A 23,911-nucleotide genomic window follows, 5' to 3' on the forward strand; every position below is an offset into this window, starting at 1 on the left:
TTTTATTATGCTATGTATGTGTCCGATTTATTAAGACGGGCAAAAAAACAAAACAAAAAAAAAGTACTCCTAAAACGCCTTGCGACGCCTACAAGGCATATTTCAGCATATTGGACTTAGCAAGGACTGTATTATGAAAACACGAGAGACTGTATAAGGGAGATAATATGTGAAAGTAATTTATATTTTATTTGCATCTTCTCTGTAACGTTTTCACTACAGGACAGGAACTAGGAGTAGTTCCTGTTCAATAATATTTTAGCTCAAGTTCCAAGTGCAATATCTGATTACAATTCATTTGTGCAATATTTCTTTCATTTACACTGCATTTCTAGTGCATTATGTAACTTAACTGTGCTCTATATTTAATTCTATTCTACTTCTATTTATTGTTATTTTTCTTTTAATTTTTGTTTCTTTAACTTAATTTTTTCCCTTTCTTTCCGGTAAATTTATCAGAGCAACTGTCTAACCAGGACAAAGCAATTTCCCTTTGGGATTAATAAAGTTCTTTGAATCTTGAATTTCAGTCTCTAAAAAAAACAACTCAGTTCTAAATATTTTTGTACATTTTAGTTCATGTAAACCCTGATTTATATTTTGTATTATTCAGTAATTATGTAAATGAAAATGTGCAAATTGTAATGTTTTCACATAGAAAATATGTACCTTTTTCATATTTAATTTTTTTATTTTTTATTTTAGGTCCAAAAGCAAAGTTTGAAACTGGCTTAATGTTTAATGGCTGTTTTTTAATACTTCTACTACACACAAGTAATGCTATTAAAGTCTGTCTAGAAAAGTTTCAATGAACGGAACTGGTTTATCTGCTCTAAATCAAACGTACTGCCGCTGAACTGAATCATATTAAATTAGTAGGAGTTACAACTGAGGTATTATGTTTGTATTAGTGAGGGATTGGGATATTTGTCCAAAAAGTGGTAGATTAAAAGATAATAAAATAAATAAATGAAAAAGGTCCTGCAACATTCTGGCATAATCAGCTTTCAGAATTAATCATTTTAGATCATAAGTGTGCTTGAGAAAACACAAGACTCACAGAAATGTGTTTTTTAACAATTAATTCCACCACGCAGACACAAAACACAAAAAATGGAGCAGAACAGCTGATTTCTTTTCCCCAACTTTTTATATATTTGTTTTTATAGTTCTTTTTGTCCTTTTTATCTTTTAATGGTGTGATACATCTACATAAATCAAGATTTGTTGAGGCCTCGCAATACAAGTACTTGACAAAAAAAATCTTTTATCAGCTATTAAGAAATAAAAATCCTAATAGATATCAATCTTCTGTACATTCTGTAAGATATGTTTGGAATCCATAACAGAAGTCAGAAATGAAGCCCTCCTGAGCTGGAGCACATCTCCATTCAACTCCTTAATAATGCAAAATGCAAAAAAAAAGCCCTAAATACGGTCAAAAACACACCACACCACAGTTCCCCTTTACATCAGATAAGGAGGGGAAGAAATAAAATAACAGAAAATAACAAAATAAACAACAAAAAGCCTTTGGATTCTGCGGATCCATTTTGTGGAGAACAGGGACAACACAATCAGCAAGCATATGAATGAAAAAAGGAGGGAAAGATAGAAAAATAATAATAAAAGAACAAAAAAAATCTTTCTATTTCTTGTCAATGACTTGGTGCTGCAGCACTTCCCACAATGCACAGCTCTGTGGCTTCTATAATAGAACTGATATCAGATTTTGGATGATGCAATTCCTTCTGAACATGTTTAAAGTTTAATCTGTGAAAATCTTTCAGCCATTTAAGCAGACTGATTATATCCAACAGATTTATCTTGAACACAAGAGATACCTCTATGACGTTCATGGAATTGAGCAACTCTTAATCGCTTCATAAACTTTATTAGCACTAACTTAATCAGATAAGTTAATCTCTAATCTGTAGTTTACAGCTGTAACAGCTTTGCTTTGGATCTTCCTTCACCGTAACTCTGACACAGACTTTCCTCCCAACATCGTCATCACCCTCTTTTTTTTTTTTTTTTTTTCGTCATCACCCTCACAATGCCTTATAATTCTAAATCCTTAAAATGCATAAATCAGTCGCTGTCAGAAGTCCTAATGCAGGGGGAGTAAAGTTACTATAGTCGCATGTCATGGAGCTCAGAATGGAGAAAGCAAATAAATAAAATAAACCCATTATTGAGACTTTAAAGGAGAGACAACTATGAAGTGTCAATAAAAAAAATATATTAATAATATTAAGTTGATCAGACCTTCAATGAAAGAATTGGTCCCTGATGTCATAGTTATTACTACAAAAAAAGAAGAAAAAAACATGACGGCAAACTAAACAGAATTTTTAAAAGAAAGAAAGAAAAAAAAAAAAAAAAACAAAACAAAAAAAAAACAAGTACATACAAGTCCTAAAGTATCATTGGGGTGAAACTGGCTTTGCATTCATAATAATAATAATAAAGGATACCATTTAGTTGTTTTTTAAGAAAGAAAAAGACAAAGGCAGGAAGAACATGGCATTATGGGAAATTTGCTGAATGTAAGGCATGCATGCTATTTTTTTTAAAACATTTATTATATTTATTTGTTTTTAGAATACTCACTTCCATCCCTTTTTACTCCAAATCCTTATCCAGAAATCTTCCCCCCCCCCCCAAAAAAATAATTTGTGACTAAATTAATAATCTGTTCTAACGAAACACCTCTGCATTGTGCAGTAGACATAGGATCATTTATATGATGCAATATGATATTTAGAAATACATCACATTTAGATGTACAGTCTTAAAAATTGGTACTAAACTTTAGCATTCTTTGCTGCCTTAACTTTCATACCTTTAGTACAAATCTTTGAACGGTAATCACCTTTTTCAGTAAAGATTTAAAGCTACACATGCACCTTTTATGGTACGATATAAATGCTAAAGGTATAAAAAGTGTACGCTTGACACTTCCACCTACTGCCACAAGGTGAACATAAGTACACCCATGTATTTTTTGTTTCTTTTTTTTTTTCTTTTCTTAGAACGTTGAGCTGCTCGGGTTAAGTATTTACTGCAATCATGCCGTTCTTCACTCATCACGTGTGAACTGTGATTTTTCTTTTTACTTTCTTTTTTGCTCACAAAAATAATGTGACACTTTAAAGTCCAGAATAAGAAATCATTGCTGCATCATATCATGTCTTGTCTAATCAACATCAGCAAACATCTACAGAGATGCCAGTTTGAGTGGCATGTGATGAGAGAAACACTTACACACACTCACTGCTTTCCATTCATTAAGATTCTATGATTGTGTTATTTTGCTTTGTCCAAATTGGGCTGTAAAGTACTATAATAATAATAATAATAATAATAATGATAATATCCAAACATTCAAGTGTAGGATCACTTTAAAATGTGCAAACCTACAAGTCAACATGTGAACACTTTAGTCATGCACTCCATCATTGGCTTTTTTTTTTTTTTTTTTTTTTTTAAATACATGGAAGCATTTCACAAATGAAAGCTTTTTTTTATATCCCTAACTCAGGACTTCATATTTATCTTGGCAACTTACAAAGATCTGCACCTTAATCCAGTGCTAATTTGCCAAGCATGCGCAATATATATTCATTTTTGCTAAACTACAAATCTTGGCTGAAAGAAAAAATAAAATAATAATAACAAAGGCTAAATTAACCAGGAACTAAAAATTACAAAATGGAGTTTGACTGATGAAACCAATCCAAGGCTATTTATATATAATAAGTATATATTCATGTATACTGTTTTATACTCTTTGAATACTCATTGTAATTTATTTATTTATATTTTTCCCAACATGATGTACTTAATTTACCACATATCAATAAATTAATAAAAAAGGTTGTTTTTTTTTCATGATGTTGTGCCATTTTTTTTCCAGGCGAAATTTGATGGAGGGAGAGAAGTCGATGGAGAAAAAGAGAAGAGTGTTTTTTTTTTTTGTTTTTTTTTACATGGAGTGGAATTACGCCGGTGTGTTGGTGCCCGTTCTCTCACAAAACGGTCCAGAAATAAATTTAAGATGAGCAGAACAGACAGAAATGGAGATAGAGAGCGAGAGAGAGAGAGAGAGGAGGGGGACGACATGGATAGGGCGGAGAGTGACTACGCCTGTGCGTTGGTGCCGTTCTTGTCGGTGTTGATGGAGTTGGCTGTCGAGTCCTTTCGCGGAGGCATTCTTTCGTTTATCCGATCCAAACCGCGTGCCTCTTCGAAACTCTGGATCTTGTGCTGAGGGTTGAAGCCTTGAATAGCTACAGTAGAAGAGACAAAAGCGGGGGGAAAAAAGAAAAAAAAAACGTAAGGTCACCACAAGTCCTAAGAAAAACTGCCACAGTGTGGAGCTATTCTCATTCCTCCTCATTTCTGTGCACGTAATTACACACCCAGAGCTTTAAATGATTAAAGAATATGAAGACACGTCACTTACTTGATTAGTGGTGGCCGGATTAGCGTGTTTGACATTAATGAGAAAGAAAAGGCAACTTATTATATGCCATTTGATGCACAACACAGAGTGATGACACACTTGAGCCCAGAAGTCTGAGTGCATTAACAAGTCTTTTCATTTCAATAGTTTCTATTGTGTAAAATGTACTGTACTTTCTTTTTTTTGTCAATTGACATTCAGATGTGGATCAGTGTGTGCTTATGGCCTCTGAGAGTAACCAGGCACCTCTGGGATGCTGTAGAATGGGGGCTATGCAGCACTAACATGAGATAATTTATTTGACATCATCATGTCAGGAAGGAGCAGGTTTTTAAAAATTATTAGTTTCTAACATCTTATGGAATCCATGCCATGAGGAATTAAGGAACTGTTCTGAGACGTAAAGTCCCGTCTGGGTCAAAAGGTCCCTGACGTAGGATGGTGCGAAAGTGAAACAATCAGTACAACCTGTAGCACAAGCTTTAAATTTAGATAATTTGCAGGTTTAACAGTATGCAGTATAATACTCCCTTGTGAAGCTGAGCAGTGGCAGCAAGCGATACCTCCGAGTCAACCACATCAGTGAACACAAGAAAAACAACCAAGACATTTCAATGTCACTTTTTGCCAGCATTTTTTGGGTATATTTTATTATACAAGCTAATTCTGCCAAACTGGCGTAGGCTACGACAAGCTATGGTGTTTGGCATGCTAGGTGTATTGTATTACATTTATTTTTGACTTGGGACATTTTCAAAACATGGAGAGCTCAAAAATGCTTAATTCCTAATAAATTGGCCGGTGAGTGCATGTTTGAAAGAGTAATGCAATCAATAGGATTCTTTCTCCTGAGTCTGCTGAGAATAAGACAATTGGACGGGTGGTGGGGAGGAGAGAGAGAGAGAGAGAGAAAGAGACAGAGAGACTGTGAGACAGAAAGACAGAGAGAGAGAGAGAGAGAGAGAGAGAGAGAGAGAGAGACTGTGAGAGACAGAGAATGACGACAAGGGGTTTAAAGTGTATTGAAATGAGTTTGCCGGTGACTCAGTCTTGGCGCTTTTTCTCTCTCTCTCAGATTCAGCAACATTTTACAGACTTTAATTGTAAAAGTGGTTTCCAACATGCTGATAACACGGACTGAGGCTTAACCAGACTGAGTGCTACAGACTATAATGAGTAACACCCCGTCAAACCAATTAACGAAATGTCTTCGTGTTTTTTTTTTTAATGAGCTGTTTAACACATTAAAAATCTAAAAACTAGAGAGGTCTAGATCTTTACATCGACAGCATCCTCAGGTTAGTCTGTGTGTGTGTGTGGGGGGGGTGTCTCTGGAATGAGATCATGTAGTTTCGGCTGAGCGGGTCATATCAGGGGCTGATGTTTGCTGAAATAAAAACACTGGTTCGTGCACTCGGACTGCAGGACCCACCTCTAACCCCTCTAATCAGTTACACCACAACAAATCTGTTTTACCACAAAGACAAAAACATCGACAGCACAGGGGCTGACGATAGCAGGATGTTGAACACACATGCACACACTCCATATCAAAGCGCTTTACACACACATAAAACACAGCGAGACGCTCATACAGTGACTGTTTACATGAGCCACTGATCATAAAGCTCCAGTACACCAGCACCAACATAGACTTCTCCCAATAACACCGTAAGAGTGACACACACACACACACACACACACACACACACACACACACACACACACACACACACACACACACACACACAAAAGCTGGGGTGGGGGTGAGGAAGGGGCAAACATGGCAAGGGTGGGAGTTGGAGGAGGAAAAAAAGTGGAAAGTGAGAGAAAAAGAAAGTGTGAAACAGATGGAGGGGAGGGGGAAAGACAGACAGAATATGAGACAAATAAAAAATAAAAAAGACAAAGGAAGTGAGAGATGGAGAGAAAGATGTTGAGGGAAAGAGAGAGATGACATGAAAATAAGTATAGAAATAGAGAAAAATCATAAAAATTAAATGGTCAAAGTGAAATGGACAAAGAGAGATACAGACAGGGGAAACAGACAGAGGGAAAGAAAAAACATGAAAAGTGAGAATAAAACTAGACAGAGACAGATTGAGAGAGATAAAGACATGGAGAGTCAAAAAAATTGTAAGATTGCGAGAAACAGCGAGAAAGATAAAGAGAAAGACAGTGAAGGAGGGATTGAGAAAGAGAATAAAAGTGAACAAATAAATAAATGAAGATATAAGAAGAGTGACTGAGCAGCGGAGTAAAAAAATAAAACAGATAAAACTCTTTGATCTGATGTTAAGGAGTTTCACTCTGTGCTGACTTATCTTTGAGTTGGCAGGAAGCGGAGGTGATTAAAAACAGACTTCCCTTGCTCTCACTGTGGTCGACTAGCCCTCAGCTCCTGCATAAAAACCTGTGTGTGTACAAAGCTTCACTTCCACCTCGCATTAATATCTCACAATGCAGCACCATTAAATGATTTCGCTGCGAAGAATTCACTGTGCGCGCTCGTGTCCGCCTCCTACGAGATGAGCTGCTTTCATCCAACTCCAGCTGTGCTGACAGCTGGCTGACTTCACACACTTTGCCCGGCGTACTAATTAGCATACTGCCCGAGGGAAATAAAATACGTGCCTGGTGAGCTTACGTGAGGAGCCTTGATGTTAAATTAGCTCCGCCCATTTTACACAGACAGGACAAATGGGCGCAAGGCGACGCCGGCCATCATTAAAGCGTTAATCTCGTTTATCTCGATCTATCACACTTTTCCAGCTTTTGATACTTTTACGATTTCCAATGTTCGCTGCAACAACAGACAGGAGTCCTGGTCGATTTCTGCACTATACCTACCTACGGTTCTCTCTTTGCAGAAGGAACAATGCTTGCTGCACTTATTTTCGTAAGATATCAGGACTGGTGGATTGGTCACCCCAGTCTGTGTCTGATCACATACTGCACACACACTCCATTCACTGAACAACTGATCATAAGAGAAAGAACAGAATGAGTCATTCTGGCATCCTAAACAAGGCATGGTGTGTGTGTGCGCGTGCGCGCAGAGATTACAATTCTGAACAACGCCCCACACTTATTAAATAGTCCTGAAAGGGGTTAAAAAATAGGACATGAAATACAGATGGTCCCAGACTTATGATAGGAAATACACCCGGCCTGTGACAGGAATCGGCCAGATTTAAGCTTGGTCATGACTAGTGATTGGGTGGCTGGGCTCAGATATATACACCTACTTACAAAAGTGAGTACACCCCTCTAATTTTTGCAAACATTTTAGCATATCTTCTCAAAGGACAATACTATAGAAATTAAACTTGGATATATTTCAGTGTAGTTAATGTGCTGCTTGTATAACAGTGTATAGATTTACTTTTCCCTAAAAAAATAACTTAACATACAGCCATTAATGTTAAAAAGAAAGTAAACCCTAAGTGATAACAGCTGTAGATCTTTAACCTTGCAAAGTCACTTGTCCTATTCATCATGTTCATTTGTTTGTCAGTGGCCAAGTACATCTCCAGACCTGAACCCTATTGAGCACCTGTGGGGCGTCCTCAAGTGGAAGGTGGCGAAGCGCTGTGTGTCTAACATCCAGCAGCTCCGTGACATCATTATGGAGAAGTGAAAGAGGATCCCAGCAACAACATGTGCAGTGAATTCCAAGCCCAGGAGGATTAAGGCCGTGCTAGATAACGGTGCTTACACAAAATATTGACACTTTGGACACGTTCACTTAGGGTATACTTATTTTCCTTACCAGTTTTTTAAACAATAATGGCTAAATGTTGAGTTATTTCTTAGAGGACAGTAAATCTGTTATACAAGCTGCACATGGACTAATTTACAGTATATCCAATTTTCATTTCTCAATTGTCTCTTGAGAACATATAATCAAGTGGTTGCTGAAATGTGAGGGTGTACTCTCTTTTGTAAGATGTAACAACGTAAATTAACGTATTAAAAGAAGAAAAAAAAATGTGGAAACCTGATCTTTTGGGGTTTTTTTTGAGTAACTTCAAGGACTGAAACTTTTATATTTTTTTTAAGGAAAAAAAAAGTTTTATTCAATGAAGTTTAAAAAAATTAATAAATAAATCATTTGTATGTCAAATTGTGGTCTCAATTAATGTTCTTAGTGAAAAAGAAAATCGGAATTACACAAAAATCATTATCGGAAGATCAAATTTCCATAAATAAATAAAAAGCAAATAAAAGGAAATCTGTTTCAGTCAAAAAAAACTGTACTCAGTTCAGCAACTCTACTTATGAGTGTTTGATGTCACAATAGTGTAAATCAGTACTATTGTGACCACCCCCCCAAAAAAAAAAATCTGATGTTTGGCAGGTTAAATCTACCGTATGAATTCTATTTAATGTGACATTACTGTAAGTTGGGGACCATTTGCAAACTAATAGCCAAACTAAGGTCAAACAGAAGACACTTCAGCAGTACAATGAGGGATGCGACTGACATACAGAACGTACGTACGCATGCACACAAACATACACACAGATAAAAAGAGAGAGAGAGAGAGAGAGAGAGAGAGAGAGAGAGAGAGAGAGAGAGAGACGTGTTGCGTACCTCGGGCCTCGGCTGCTTCTACGGTGGCTGTGTAAGCGTGAGTAGCAGTGACATGCCCAAAACGAACGGAGAGAGAGTGAGTCACGTTATCAATGCAAAAACAAAATCAGAAAAATCAGACGAGCACCAAGAAAAAAGTTAAGAACAATAATGATAAACAAATTCCCTTCATTCATTCCTGATCAGAACAAAAACTCACAGCACCATCAGCTTTTGTTTGTTTTTGATGAAATGACGCCCTTTTCCACATGAGCAACAGAGTGAAAAGTTATATTAGTTTATCACAATTTTTAACATAAAGAAAATAGAAATTCTTAAAATACACTTTTACATTGTTTGGCCAGATACCAGGGCGATGATGAATTCTTGACTCTGATTGGTCAGAGGGCGTTCTAGAACAGCAGCTCTGAGATTTATATTACTGCATGTGTTCTGATATGTGATTGTTTCTATAATAACTGACTTGTGAACAGACTGTAAATAAATAGATAACATTTATGGAAAAGAGTTAGTGTTCTGTAACAATCAGTAAGTTTTCCCATCACAAGAAAGAAATCTGAGCAACTTTACATCACAATCTTTTGACCAGTTTTTCACCAGAAGATAATGAATGAGTTTTTCTTAAATTTGCTTTTCTCTCTTTTGCTTTTCTTTCTTATATATACTGTACATATTATATATATATATATTACACACCCACACATACTCAAACACATGACAAGTTTATTTATTTTAAAATTGCTTAAAAAGGCATTTTAAGAACATTAATAATATAATAATGTTTAAAAACATTAATAATACATAAATACATTACAGTAAACAAAATAACCAGTTTAATAAATTCTATTTAACGCTAAGAGACAGGGGTGTGTGTTCATTTCATCAAAAACAAACCTGATCACATAAGCTGGTGCTAAAAAAACATTACAAACATTCATATAACAATCATCAGATGTGAATAAGGAATTAGTAAGAAACTGGCTGGATTTGAGGATTAGCATGCTAGTAGGAGCTGCGCTAGGTTAGTAATGAAGCAAAGATAAAAGTGCACCGTCAAGAACAAAGCTGAAGTTATTTATAAACACCATGTCAGACTGACCCTGTTATCTAAAGTAATTTATTACCTGAATATAGTTTATTTCCATTATGTTTATTACTGGAGATTGAAAGATTACAGCTTCATATCGATCCCAGTTGAGTATAAACTACTGGATTGTTCGCTACACTGAATCAGTGCAATAAAAATGGCTCAGTGTTTAGAAAGTGGCTCTTGGTGGTGCACTGTGACTGCTGGAATTGAGTGCTAGTATGTTCTCGCTAAACTGGGTCACGCTGTATATCAGTGTCACAAAGCCACATGAGTGTGTCAGTGTCTCTGCAGGATGGAGAGGGAGTGAGAGCATGTGTGTATGTGTGAATGAGAAAGTCACCTTACTGTGATTTTCTGAGTTTCTATAATGCATATAGTGCGTGTTCGGGATTTTAAAAAGGCAAGGAGATCGCTGAAGAGGTAAAAAAGGAAAAGCAAAAAAAAAAAAAAAAAAGAGAAGTGGAGAAATAGGGAGAGATGATAAAGCAGAAAAAGGAAAGCGTTAGAGAGTGAGAGTAAGGTTCATGTAGATGGAGAAAAATCCTGGGGCACAATGTGAGTTTAAACGCTCGTTTAGAAAGAACACGATTGTTTTGTTTTTTTTCATGAGTGCAGTTTTTTTTTTTCTTTCTTTCTTCATAAATCATAAACGGCCCAGTACCGTCTCCTAAACCAAATCCAAAAGTAAAAATGTTTAGCAGTTTTGATGTGCAGTCACATTTAACCCACTAATGACCTTGGTCTCTCAAAAATTTCCACTGTCCACTTGTGATTATTATTATTTTTATTTAATGAGCAATTTTTTACGATTTAGGAGTTCCAGAAGAGTTTATAGTAGGTTTACAAAATTTTATCTGTAAATGATGCATATATAAGTATGTGATTGACAATATTTAGCAAAATAAATCAGTGAGAGGGAAAATAAAATAAAGTTTTAATGAACTATGCTAGTGTACCGAATGAGCAGAGTAAAAAAAAAAAAAAAAAAAAAAAGAGAGAAAGACTAAAATAACAATAATATTTTTAGACTTAAATCTCTATTCACCTAAACTTGGCTCTTTTAAATCGGCCTTGCCGTAACATTTCAAAAATATTAACAGAAAAATATAAATCCGTCTTTGGATTCGAGAGTTTCTCTCATGACCCCATGCGACACTGCAACCACTAGTTTAGGAGCCTTAGTCTTACGTGCCAACAAGTTTAGATAACAATAGTGAGAACAGAGGGGGGGTTTCTCAAGGAAATGAGACAGAGCGAGCGAGAATAAAAGGGTAACTGCGCGTAAGCCTAAAAAAATAGAAAGCAAAAATGTGTGTGTACACGCGTGTGAGCTTAAGACCCTATGCAGAAATGCAATGGCGGAGCAGAGGGCTGGGGGATTGTGCAGGGGCGTGTTGTGTATCTCTGTACTGGTGTGTGTGTGTGTGTGTGTGTGTGTGTGTGTGTGCCTCTTACCGCTCTGCAGTGTCTGCCTTCCTCCAGAAAGCACCCCGAGTGGCAGCGTCCCAGTGGGAGTCAAACCCTTCAGCTGTAACACACTCTCATTCTCCTCCCTAACACACAATTACACAAAATCAGCACCAAAAGATGAGAACTGATGAGAAAAGCCTGTATTAACACTTTAGTGCAAAAGTAAAACAATTTAACAAACGTTTTTCATTGCAAGTGTAAGGAATAAGTATATGTGAGAGAGAGAGAGAGAGAAAGCAGGAGAGAGAAAGCAGGAGAGAGAGAGTGAGAGACCGAGAACAAGAGACAAAAGAAAGCAAGAGAAAGAGAGAATGTGTATTTCTAAAGAGTGTGTATTCACCTAAGTATGGAGAAAACTCGTGCCATTTTGCCTATAGCACGAATCTTATTCCTGATCACCTCCTTACGGACAGCCGGTGCACCACCTGACACACACACACGCACACACACACGCACGCACGCACGCACACAATTAATAAAATTACTATTGCTACGGCTATAACCAAAGACTTAAAACCTTCTGATGAATCAGATTTGAGACTTCATCAGCGCTGTTGTGCTTAGCTGAGCCTTACTGCTGAAGTCATTATGCTTCCATGATTGCGTTTTGACCGCACGGGACGGCCACCACTTTATGCACGACACCTGACGCTCAAATTACTCCACTCCTCTAGGAGATGTACGTAATCGTCCCCACTGCTCCTTTCAGTCATATTATAACATCGTATTTTGAGAGCTGAAATTCACGAAGAATAATGGAGTCCCATTTGAGAATCGTTATTTGCAGCATTTCTGTCGCTCCGTCGACCGTAACGAGGCAGTTAAGCGGCGATCAAACGAGCCATCAGAGCTCCGTCTCTCTCTCTCTCCCTGAAGGGATCAATAACCCCCATTTCTAAACCTTACAGAGGAAATGTGTCAGGCCAGGATATAATTACGCACCACTGAAAAAGAAGGGCGAATCAAATCAAACGTATCGGGCGCAGTAAGTGGGCCACCAAACTCCTACATGAGAGTTTAATACACTTCTGGGATCGCAGAACTGTACTTCAGGAGCGCTGAATTAAGGACAGAACGCATTCAAGTCAAATGATGACACAAATGTTGTCTTTTTAATGAGGTGATTTCCTACTGGAAATCTTTAACTATGTACATAAGACTATTGCTTAAAGTCGACTTACTGTATTAAGGAGGTCATTAAAGGAGTTTAGACACACACAAGCTTTGTGTTTGTGAATGGAATAAAACTTTGCTCTATTTGCCTCCAATGGTACTTGTTCATTAGGTCATGATCACTTTGCTCGTTTATTAATTTCTTTTTTTTCAGGCCATGACAGTTTACATTAATACATGTAATAGTTTTTTATAAAAATTAATTGCGTCCTTCTTTAAAACAGCACGTGTGTGCACATTGACAGGTCTTTGTCTGCGCCATCAATGTTTAAACCCGCCATATTTGAGTGACTGCTCATTCATTTCAAACAATGGATGCAATTTTAGCAATAAAAAATATGCTTAGGATCTTCGCTGGAGGACAGCAAGCAGTTAGTCAGCTGTATTTGTTGAGGTCCAGAAAGAGGAAGAAAGCCAGACGACAGGGTTTCCATGAATGAAGTTGAACGCGGTGTTCTAAGCTAATGACTGTCTCTGTACTACACAGATTTCGCAACTCATTACCGAGCTACATTTTGCAGATATTACCCAGTATTTCTATCACTACCAACTCATAACACTGATTTTTGGCAAATAACATCTTTTTTGAGGATTTTTTAAACCATATGACAACAATATTCAGATGGGATTAGGTTTCGATGATCAGGTAAGATAATTCTATTATTGACTGATGATACAAATGTAAGAATTTCTGCTGCTGATTTTATTCCCTTTTGAATAGAGCAGACTGTTATAAAAACTAATTATCCTGGTCATTGCTACTTGCCAAGATTTTTGACAGTCACAAAACAATAAATGCTCTAGATTATCTAAAGCTAGAATATGTAGGAGGGGAAAAAAAGCACAATCCCACATGATGTTTAAACTGACTATAGAGCAGTTAAAACAATTGGTTTATCGTATGGCAAAAAAATCACAACTCTGGTGAGCTACAGATCAGCCCTACCCAAAGTTACCAATCCGATCTGTTTGGAGTTTAATAAATACCCCAATAGAGAGTTTTTTTTTTAGGGTAAATCCATGCAAAGGTCAATCTTACCAAAAGCGGAAATAATTAATAAGGTTCCGAACAAATCATACTGATGCACTCAAACGCCAGCTTATACCGAAAAACATGTACATGTGTGGGGGGGGGGTAACTAAAGTACTAAAGTAAATAATTCGTTTTAACATTTACAATCCAAGTTGTTCCTTATATTTTCTTTAACCGTGTATGGATAGACACGTCACATCAATAATGTGAAAACGTCACATCCATAACAACAATTAATAATTTATTGTTGAAAATGACACAGTTTGAAATCTACACTTTATGCGTTCATTCAAGCACCTCATTCAGGGTCAAAGTGTAATGCTTTCTGCAGCTGCCTGACATTTTACAGAAAACTTGCATTGGTAAAACAGTGTATATTGTCAGGAGGTAAACAGCTGTATGAAGTTTGATGAGATGTTTGTTTTATGAGATTAAGTTAAAATATATGCTAATACCAAGCTTGTCCATGTCCAAATGTCATATCCATATTGCTACTGTAGACCTGCCCTTGAAATGCATCAGTCCATTGGCTTGATCGTTACAGAACATAATTATAGCCGAGCCCCAATTTCTTCAGTTCTTCCTGACTTTTCTCAATCGCCATTAATGAAAATCATTTAAGACCATTTAAACAACTTTCCACATAAGTGTGACTTTTAATTGACAACGGTAAGCGTCTGTCAATGCTAAAAAGCATGTCGGTTGTTCATGCACGCCAAAAAAAAACCACTAAGCCATTGAGCGCACTTGAGCTGTTCACGCACTTCCTCAACCTGTATTGGAGCTTTTTAAACAGATGGAGAGATGGTGAGAGAGGACAGAGAGTTCAGTGTGAGCTTAGACATGCTGCTCTGAATAGCTTTAAATGGGTTACTCTTTCTCTCATCTAGACACGCATCTGTAAAAGCGATGGAGCTCTGTAGACCTGCTGCTCTCGGTGGGAATGAGAGGGAAGTTGCAGGGGGGAAAACACGTCATAAAAAAAGAAAAATTCCAACAGTTTGTTTAACTAGCTTAATCTAAAAAAAAAATAATAATCATGAAATACTCAGGATCATTGCAAAATACTAATATATACACTGAAAAATCAGGGTGATTTGATGCACATTGCTATTTCTTCAACTTTAATGCTGAATTAAATACTTTGAGCTTTTGAATCTCAACCTTTTATTTTAATGCATTGTCTTTTAACTCCTTTTATTTCACAAAAAATAAAGAAAGAAGGAAATGTACAGCACAATTTTTTTTTGTACAAGTTACATTTCATTTTCTTGCTAAACGAACACTATAAATGAAACAACTGTCTTCTGGGACAATGACAAAATATCAAAAAATATTCTGCAAAACTCTGAAGACTGGAGATTAATAAAATAAAGTTCATTTATTCCATTAAATGGAAATAGATAAACAAATAAGAAATTATTTTCGAAAAGATTTGATTGTTGGAGGCGTAGAGCTATCTATCAGCAGTGCGTAATTATTTCTCATTCCTACATGCTCAAGGTTAACCAGCTCCTTTCAAACCATCACCTATCACTATCGTCATGGCAACACTTACAAAAGCTGCATGAAATACTCACACTCCTACGAGAAGGTTTTTATATGTGGAGGGGGAAAAAAAAAAGGTTACCTTCACAGGTGTCGTCTCCTTCTGACATGAGCTCATCATCAGAGCAAATGTTCAACACGTTCACCAGCATCTCTGTCACTGAAACACACACACACGAAAAGTGAGATCAGAGTCTCACACACGTTGTTTTAAATCCAGATGTTGAGATGACCTCATTACTAGAGCGCCAGCCAGACACACGGTCATGGCCGAGGCAGACGCGCGCTCTCGGTACATCGTTATTTATTCTGAACACTTTCTCCTTTCCTATTTATTGCGCTGGCTCAGGTGGACAGGAAGGACACGGACAAAGGAAAAAGAGCCTTAATGAGAGACTGAAAGAATTTTAAGGAAAAATGTACATCTGTTTCAAAACTAAGTGGACGACACATGTCGAGTGGACAGCACTATATGCATCACCGTTTTTCGTTTCCATAGTAACGGCTTACACAGAGACGTGTACAGCAGATGCGGCACATAATTCATAAAAAAAAAAAAAAAAAGTGCGATTAAAATTTTTTTTTTTAAGTGACGTATCCGTTCCAGTGCTTTGTAACTGTTGAGAAATTTTCCTAACATGGGAGGTGGTCTTTTATGATCCAAGTACGTTTTAGGCAGTGATGCTCCTTTTAAACATTCCTACATTTGATCTGGTAGAATCTCTAGATCGTAGGAAATCCTAAGCAGATCACAAAGAGGCTTGTCTACGTTCAGTATAGGAATTATTTCAGTTTGGCCTTGTAGTTTTCGTCAAGTTTTTGACCATGCTTGATTTTTTTTTTTTAATGCAGTCACTGACTTAAACAAAACAAAAAAACATCATAGAAATTTTAGAAGTCTAAAATCATGCCAAATTTCTTGTTCAATCTTGACGTAGACAGCTTCAAGCTCCCCCATAACTGGAGTGTTTGTAAAAACCTGTCACTCTGGGCTGGAGAAGATTCATAGCTCCTGCAATCACGTGAATCTAAAGCACAGGAATCCAGGTCACTGTTAACAGGTGAGAGACATCATAGCATAGCATTTCTGAGTGGGGCAGCGGAGATCAGTCGCAAAGATCATCTGGAGATGGAGAGTTTGATGCCCTGGTAGACTGGGAGAGGGGGACGGCATGATCTCAAACAACAAATTATAGCGAGACTAGCCAATCATGTGTCTGAGAGCTCAAGAAAGTGAAAGGGATCAGATGAAGCTTTACATGCTAACCCCTGGTTTGTTGATGTAAATTATCCTCCCATGTAGACTGTTGGGAATTTGACAATTAGGGAGAAAAAATAAATAAATAAATCAGCAAATGATGAGATGTAATAAGCACTTCAGAGGCAAATCATGCAAGTTCTTAGACAGTCCATGACGGTTTTTCATGCGTTTAGGTCAGGAACAGTCAGAGGATTTTAATTTGGCATGCTCTCGCGAACGGTTTGGGAATGCCTGGTTATATCTGCTTAAACATAAATGAAAACAAACTTATTTAAATGGATATTAAATGCCACAACAAGGTTCTGAAAAAAGCACGACATGCATGACATCTTTCTGGTAAATAAGAAATAACATAGTTCAGAACATGTCGTTTTAGTAGTTGCTGATGGATAGTACTATGAAAAAGTTTTTAAATGAGACCTATGTGAAAAAGTAATTGCCCCTAAACCTAAAAACTGGTTGCACCACTCTTGACAGGAAAAAGTGCAATCAAGTATACTTTTTTCACATAGAGCCAAGTAGGTTTTTAAAATATATATATTTTTTATAATAATAAAAAAGCTTTTTATTTTAATTTTTTCTTTACATAAATGTTATCATTACTTAAATACTGCATTTTGGATTAATCTCAAACATTTCAGTGTGACAAATATGCCAAAAAAATAAATAAAAAATAAAAAATGGTATGAGGTACTGTATATTATAACAATATTATTACATTATTATTTTATTATTAGCATTATTAATACATCAATATATAATACATATCAATAAAATTTGTATTAAAATATTTATACAAGTTCTTTTATTCCTGTAGGTGTGTAAATTTTTTTTGGCTGACTTTGTATGCATACACACACACATTTTATTTATATAAGAAGATCTGCCATACTGGAGATGCTCCAACCCAGCCATCACAAACATTTTTCCTGCTTTGAACACATTAACTTAAAGGACTTTCTAATTACTACCTGTCTAATGCAGTTTCTCTCAACCAAACTTGGTATCACTAAGCCGCCAAGAAGAGAAATTACTTTTAAATTTTAATAGAATCCATTTTGTTTTGTATATTAAATTTAAAACCGTCAGCTCTAGAGTGTGTGATGATTAAGACTACTATTAAGACTATGTCAGCTCTAGTGTGTGTGATGGTTTAAGCGTGGAGTTTGTACAGCCTTAAATCTGATAGCTAGACTGGCATTTTAGTGACGGTCCAAAGTTAACAAAGCAGATGTTGGCTTCTGGTTAAATGTCTACATCTGGTACAAAAGCCATGACATCATTACTCAGCTTTATTTTTTTTAGACTGAACTATTCTGTTACCTTTCTCTCCGACAAAAGGCAAAGACCACGTAAAAACGTCCATGAAGTTCGGCAGCCAGTACGGATGAGGAGAGCAGTTAAACTGACGGATATTCATGACGTTATTCTCATACTTCAACACAGCAGCTAAGAAGGAGAGAAAATGACATGAATGAAAATCAGAAAGGATTGAACTAAACATGAAGATGATGTCTGGAATAGTTTCCATGACTACACAGTTTGTTAAAACGAATCCTTATGTTAGGCATGATGTTCGTAACTTATAAATGTTTAGTACCACATTTGATAAATGAGCTTCCAAACATGTGAAAACATAAATTAATTTATAGTACAGGACATTAATACTCACAAATATCTTAAACTACTAAATACTATGAACATTTCTACTACTACATGTCTTTCGCTTGCAAAAAATTAAAACGCTAAACCACAACATATTCAGTTTTCAGCAACTCACCTTTATTATTATAAACATCTAAGTAGTTCGGTGCTGAGAAGATAGTGATTAACGATGGAAAACCTGTCGTCTGGCTTTTTCTGTACATTCGGTACCTAATTCGAGAAAAGACACAAATCCGTGCGGTTACATGAGTGAATCTGAAAAGCTACTGATGATGTTGACGGGATGCGACTATAAGTGTGGGGCTGATCGTTTCTCGCTCACCCTGCATCCTGGGCTTCGTGTGCTCGGATAATCGACAACAAGTTATTGTTCATCAGGAAATCACACACAGCAGGATAACTGCGGAGAGAATTGCTCAGAGTCACTTCACATACTCCTGATCATCATGTACAGTCATGTCCGAAAATACCATCCGATTTATGATGCAAAGCCGAAACACAATTGAAAACACAGCACACAAAGATCATAAATGCCGTTAGGTAGTATAATAAGGTATAAAGAACTCATAAGACAGATCTACAACATCTCCTGGAACTCCTCATGTCACCATCTTCCTGATTGCACTCATCCCTCCAAGTACACAGTAACAATTCTGACTCAGGATTATGACCTCACTACATAATGTGGATGGGTACGATAGTGAGTGAGTGTGTGTGTTACCTGTAGAAATAAGAGCAGCCTCTCACACTGTTGTGACAGAAGTGCTCCTGTGTTTTTTCACTGCCGTAATCCTCACCAGGGTCTGACCAAAGCAGGTCACACATCGGCCCGAACGCTGGAGGCTCCTTAAACCGGTCTAACTGCATTGCAAAAAAACACACACATATTCACACTCTAAACTTGTGAATATAAACTAAACTCATCCTTCACTAATCATTCTGCATAAAGGAAAAGCACAGCTAATGCACATACTTATAGTTACAGCTACACATACACTGACAGATTTTTTTTCACAGTAATTGATAAAAAGGGTAGCCAGCAAATCTTTCGAGCAGGAAAATCAAAAAGGTGAGAAAACAATACAGCAAGAAATTTGGTGGTGGTGGTGGTGGGGGGGGCATGGCTTTGAGGGAGTGTCAATACTGGACCGTTCAAAATATATGTGCAGCTATCAATCATTCCTGATTTGTAGGGGGCCTGGCTAGACTTTATAGCCCAATTCAGACACTGGAAAAAGAAACAACGCCGGCTTAAACAATCTGTTAAAGCGACAGCTCTCCGTCACTCGGACAGATCACTTTTATGTTCGTTTACTTAAGGCTTTATTCAGAGAAGCGTCTCCTTCCTTCTGCATTATGATTGGTTACAAATTTTTGGTCTCACCTACGATTGTCAGAATGTTAAATGTGAACCAATACTATAGTGTAAAAGCTAACCCATTTATTCCACTCTGACCAACACTGTCCTTGAATATTTACACATTATAGTTTTCACAAGTGGTGATATTAGACAGGAACTGCACTGGGACTTTTGACTACACAAGTGCACCTCCACGTCACAGGAGTTCGAACAATCAATAATTACACTAACTGTCGGTCACTGTCATGGGTCATAGTTGGTCAGTACGAGACACAGTGATAATGTTATATCATCTTAACCAACTTTTTGTCTCCTTAAGAATTGTTTAAAGTCGTTCAGAATTGCCTCAGTGTTGTTTTATTTATGCCTACAGCAAGCTACAAAGCTAACCAGCTTTTAACACAAAGCTGAAACACAAATTGCTCTTTAATGCCTAATAAAAGGCTAATCTGATGCTTGTGTTGAACAAGTGATTGTACAGCCTAGGGCATTAGACTGTTTTTTACGCTGTTCAACAGTAAGAACAAAACACTACTTTCATCCTGGTTAACTAACTGTCTATCGTCAACTGTCGGTTGCCAGCTCTGCCAGGTGCTGTTAGTTAGTTAGTTACGCGGGTTGTGAAAGGATGTAGGCGGAGCAAAAGAAAGAAACAAATCAATCTGTTGATTGTTAAACTGTTGATAAATTGATTGAGAAATTGTTTGAGGAACAATTGTGTAAATCACAATCAGCACAACCTCAAGTGTGATATTTCTTAGTTAAATCTTGGCACAAAACACTTTTGCATATCATTTAAAAATGTCACTTTATGTCGCAATCATGTCCTGTTTATAACTGAAAATGCTGATACTGAGGAAGATTGCTGTTGAACCTTTAACAGAAAAGTGACCAGACACAAAGCCGACCAGTTTAGAGTATGGCTGGGTAGCAAAACCCAGTGCCAACATAACACGGGTAAACATATAGCCGGTATGAACTAGAATCAGAATGCAGGTTTCTGTGGCTTACTCCGGTGCCTGAGCAATCGATTGAAATACTTATTTTGTGGTATTCTGAAACGGATGCAAGAAGTATCATCACCTCCACGGAACGTGAAAATTATTACCCGATTGAGAAATAGATGCGAACGCGAGTCTGAACACACTAATAATACAAATCCGACTAATCTTTGTAGTAATGCGAGTCTCCATGCTATTTTCACTTTCTGACTTAAAAGCACACCACGGTAAATGAGACCATCAAATTTGAAGCTGGTTTGACTAAATAAATACTCAAACATCTAATAAACACCAAAGTCTGAACTGATTAACATTTGCTGTATCTTTTAAATAATTTTTATCTTTTACACCTTGAATCTTGAGTTATTCGTTGTTTGGTTGGATGTCATTTGTGAGTGTGTAAATGTGTACTTCTTGGAACATTTTATATAAACAAATTAAAAGATGATATAATAAATAATTCTTCTGTACTCATCAAAATGTGTAGGAAAAAAAATTATTATACGAACACACAAAAACGCACCTTGCGAATGTCATCAAGGCAGCTGATTTCAGGCGACAGGCCGCCGTGCACACACAGGAACTGCTGATTCAACAGTGCGGCCAGAGGCAAACAGTCAAACGCCTCCATGCACGCGTCATAAACGCGCTCCGAATACTTTATCTTGCCTGGGATTGGGGAGAAGCACACACACACACGTATGAAGGAGAATGTCTGTTTGACATATCGCAGCAGGGCGCAGAGTGTGAAGGCCTGCCAACTTTCCAGTGTTGGAGGAAACATGCCTTGTTAGGTGATGTTGCACTGGACATGTACACTAATTAGGAGGAAACAGTACTGATTAAATCTCTTTTTCTCTCACTCACACACACACACACACACTCAGCGTGCAGTAGTTCTGATATACGATGTAGCAACAGCAGCAATAGAGGACAAGCAACGTTTTGTTTCAAGGCTGATCTTTATCACGAGTGTGCGATTCACTCCAGCGCGCACACACACATTTCACAGTACACTCATAAGTGCTTGTCCACTACCTTGAAAGCATCATTATTCAGCTCTGATGTCTTCCATCTCTCTCACTCTCACATACACACACACACACACACACACACACACACACACACACACACACACACACACACACACACACACACTGAAGTATGTGCTTCACGGTGTCTAATCAGGATTTGAATGCAGTGTAAATCCCCTTCACGCCAGTACACGTCCAATTGGGTTGAGAAGTTGTTGTATTGAACTTGGGCGTGGCTTAAAGAACTGTGGCGCGTCAACCTGAAAAGGTGGACTGCTACGGTTCGCATCAGGTGTGACACCAGCGGTACTGGAACAGAAATGGACTGCCATTTCTAAAGTCATATCATGACTTTTTGTTCGGTTGTCTCTTTCAAAATGATCTGTCAGGAGTAATGAAATTTTACAAAATAAAAGCAGGCAGAGCACAATAATCCGCTCCAGTGTGCTGGTTTGGGGAGCTTGTGACTGGCGTGCTTCTCTTCATGTCATCCTTGTGTTTTTTTTTTTTTTTTTTTTGACTGCTTGAAATCCAACTGGGTGTATCAATATTTGCCCCTACCAGATTAAAAAAATAAATATATATTTGTCACACTTAAACGACTGGGAACATCAAACAATTTTTACTACTACACAAAGATATCCCGAGTTGAATTTCACTTGCCACAACCAGGGCTGATTACTGCCAGACTTGTTGAATCAAGAAATCACTTATATAGAACGTGTTTGACAAGGTGAAGCTAAAATTTCTCAAAACATCAGGCTACAATTGCTGAAATAATGCAGAACGATGAGAACAAAGGAGAACTGATGCATATTCGCCTGGAGAGGGTTACAAAGCCATTTCTAAGGTTTTGAGACTCAGCGCACCACCGTGATAAACTTCCAGAAATAGAAAAATGTGCAGTAGGTTAAGGGGGCAATTACTTTTTCATATAGAGCCAGGCAGGTTTAGACAGCTTCTTCACCTACTTTATTAGTTAAATCACTGTTTAAAAACTGCATTTTGTATTTTTTTTATTATATTTATCTAATATAAAAAATTACTAAATGAACTCAATCATTTAAATGTGACAAATATACTAAAAAAAAAAAAAAAAACTTAGGAATAGGGCAAAAATAGTGTGTGGACATGCAGGTGTAATCGTGTACAGAACAATATTACTAAAGTAATTATTAATGAAAGCAGGGGCTATCGTGTTCAGACACCATACGAGTCAAAGTTTCTCACCTGCCATGCGGAAGCCCCAAGTTGGATTCACCCAAACCCCAGCCAGTGGATGCAGTGCGGGTCCCAAGCCCGGATAAAATGAGAGGGATGCGTCAGGAAGGGCATCTGGGGTAAAACCAGATTGTTGTGCGGATCTGATTGTCCGCTGAGGCGACTCCTCTACGGTAGCAGCCGAAAGACGAACAACAACAACGTAGGGATTGTTTCCAAACCCCTATAAAACTTATGATTATATAACAGTTTTATAAATAATAAAACTATTGAATAGAATCAAAGATGATGTGGGGGATTAAAAAATAATAATACGACATACAAGCACAAAAGCGGAATAAAAGGGGTGTGTGGGTGGTTCTACTGATGAAGCCCCACTGGTTGCTTGACAAACACAGCATGAGGTTTAGGCGAATCACACACGAAAATCCTTCATGCTGTCTTTTTCTGCGATTTTCCATGCATCGTGCATCAGTCATTAATCAAATACGGTGGATGACGATGGATCAAAGATTATTAAGAGAAGCATTGCTGTGTGTTTCGTTAAAAACTGCACATAGATGCTTTTCTGTTCGCCACAGTTATGAAGCCTGGTTCCTGACGTCTTTAACCGCTCTGTTCACACTCCTCTGATCTCCGTCATTCACTAGATGCTTTTGGTTGCAAAGTGTTTTGAAGTATTTTCTTATGATGTGTTTTAGCAGTCACTCTGGCAGTGATATCAAGGGAAGTAAACTGGCTAAATGCTACTTAATGCTAACTGCACTCACCTCCACTTTCCCTGCATACTTTGTGCTCATACTCATATATATATATATATACATATATATATATATTTTTCTGGAGATCTAATCTTATAACAAGCTGGAAAATTAAACCTTTCACTGTAACGAGGCTCGCTCCAGTTCCCGCTGATTACTATGGTGTTTCGCTTCTCGTTTGCATAATCTTGTGTTAGCTAGTTGCCTGGCCACGCCCACTCCGTGTCAC

At 37.4% G+C, this 23,911-nt stretch overlaps 1 protein-coding gene across 3 annotated transcripts in view; it reads right to left on the reverse strand.

The window, feature by feature from the left end:
• Positions 1–1,131: 1,131 nt before the first annotated feature.
• ppp3ccb (protein phosphatase 3, catalytic subunit, gamma isozyme, b) overlaps positions 1,132–23,911 on the reverse strand; it is a 53,831-nt gene continuing 31,051 nt past the window's right edge. Inside the window, exons 5-14 of one of the 3 annotated variants that reach the window (XM_053515611.1) lie at positions 21,190–21,335; positions 19,027–19,166; positions 18,628–18,705; positions 18,421–18,515; positions 17,964–18,089; positions 15,462–15,539; positions 11,966–12,050; positions 11,611–11,708; positions 9,066–9,092; positions 1,132–4,283 (exon numbers count right to left, since the gene is read on the reverse strand). In XM_053515611.1, the coding sequence (XP_053371586.1) occupies positions 4,144–4,283; positions 9,066–9,092; positions 11,611–11,708; positions 11,966–12,050; positions 15,462–15,539; positions 17,964–18,089; positions 18,421–18,515; positions 18,628–18,705; positions 19,027–19,166; positions 21,190–21,335 (1,013 nt within the window). In that variant the 3' untranslated portion in view covers positions 1,132–4,143. Of the gene's footprint in view, positions 4,293–9,065; positions 9,093–11,610; positions 11,709–11,965; positions 12,051–15,461; positions 15,540–17,963; positions 18,090–18,420; positions 18,516–18,627; positions 18,706–19,026; positions 19,167–21,189; positions 21,336–23,911 lie in introns of all 3 variants that reach the window. The other 2 variants (XM_053515610.1, XM_053515612.1) reach the window with 2 other exon arrangements.

Source organism: Clarias gariepinus, chromosome 17, assembly GCF_024256425.1.
Source record: "Clarias gariepinus isolate MV-2021 ecotype Netherlands chromosome 17, CGAR_prim_01v2, whole genome shotgun sequence".
Classification (NCBI taxonomy): Eukaryota; Metazoa; Chordata; class Actinopteri; order Siluriformes; family Clariidae; genus Clarias; species Clarias gariepinus.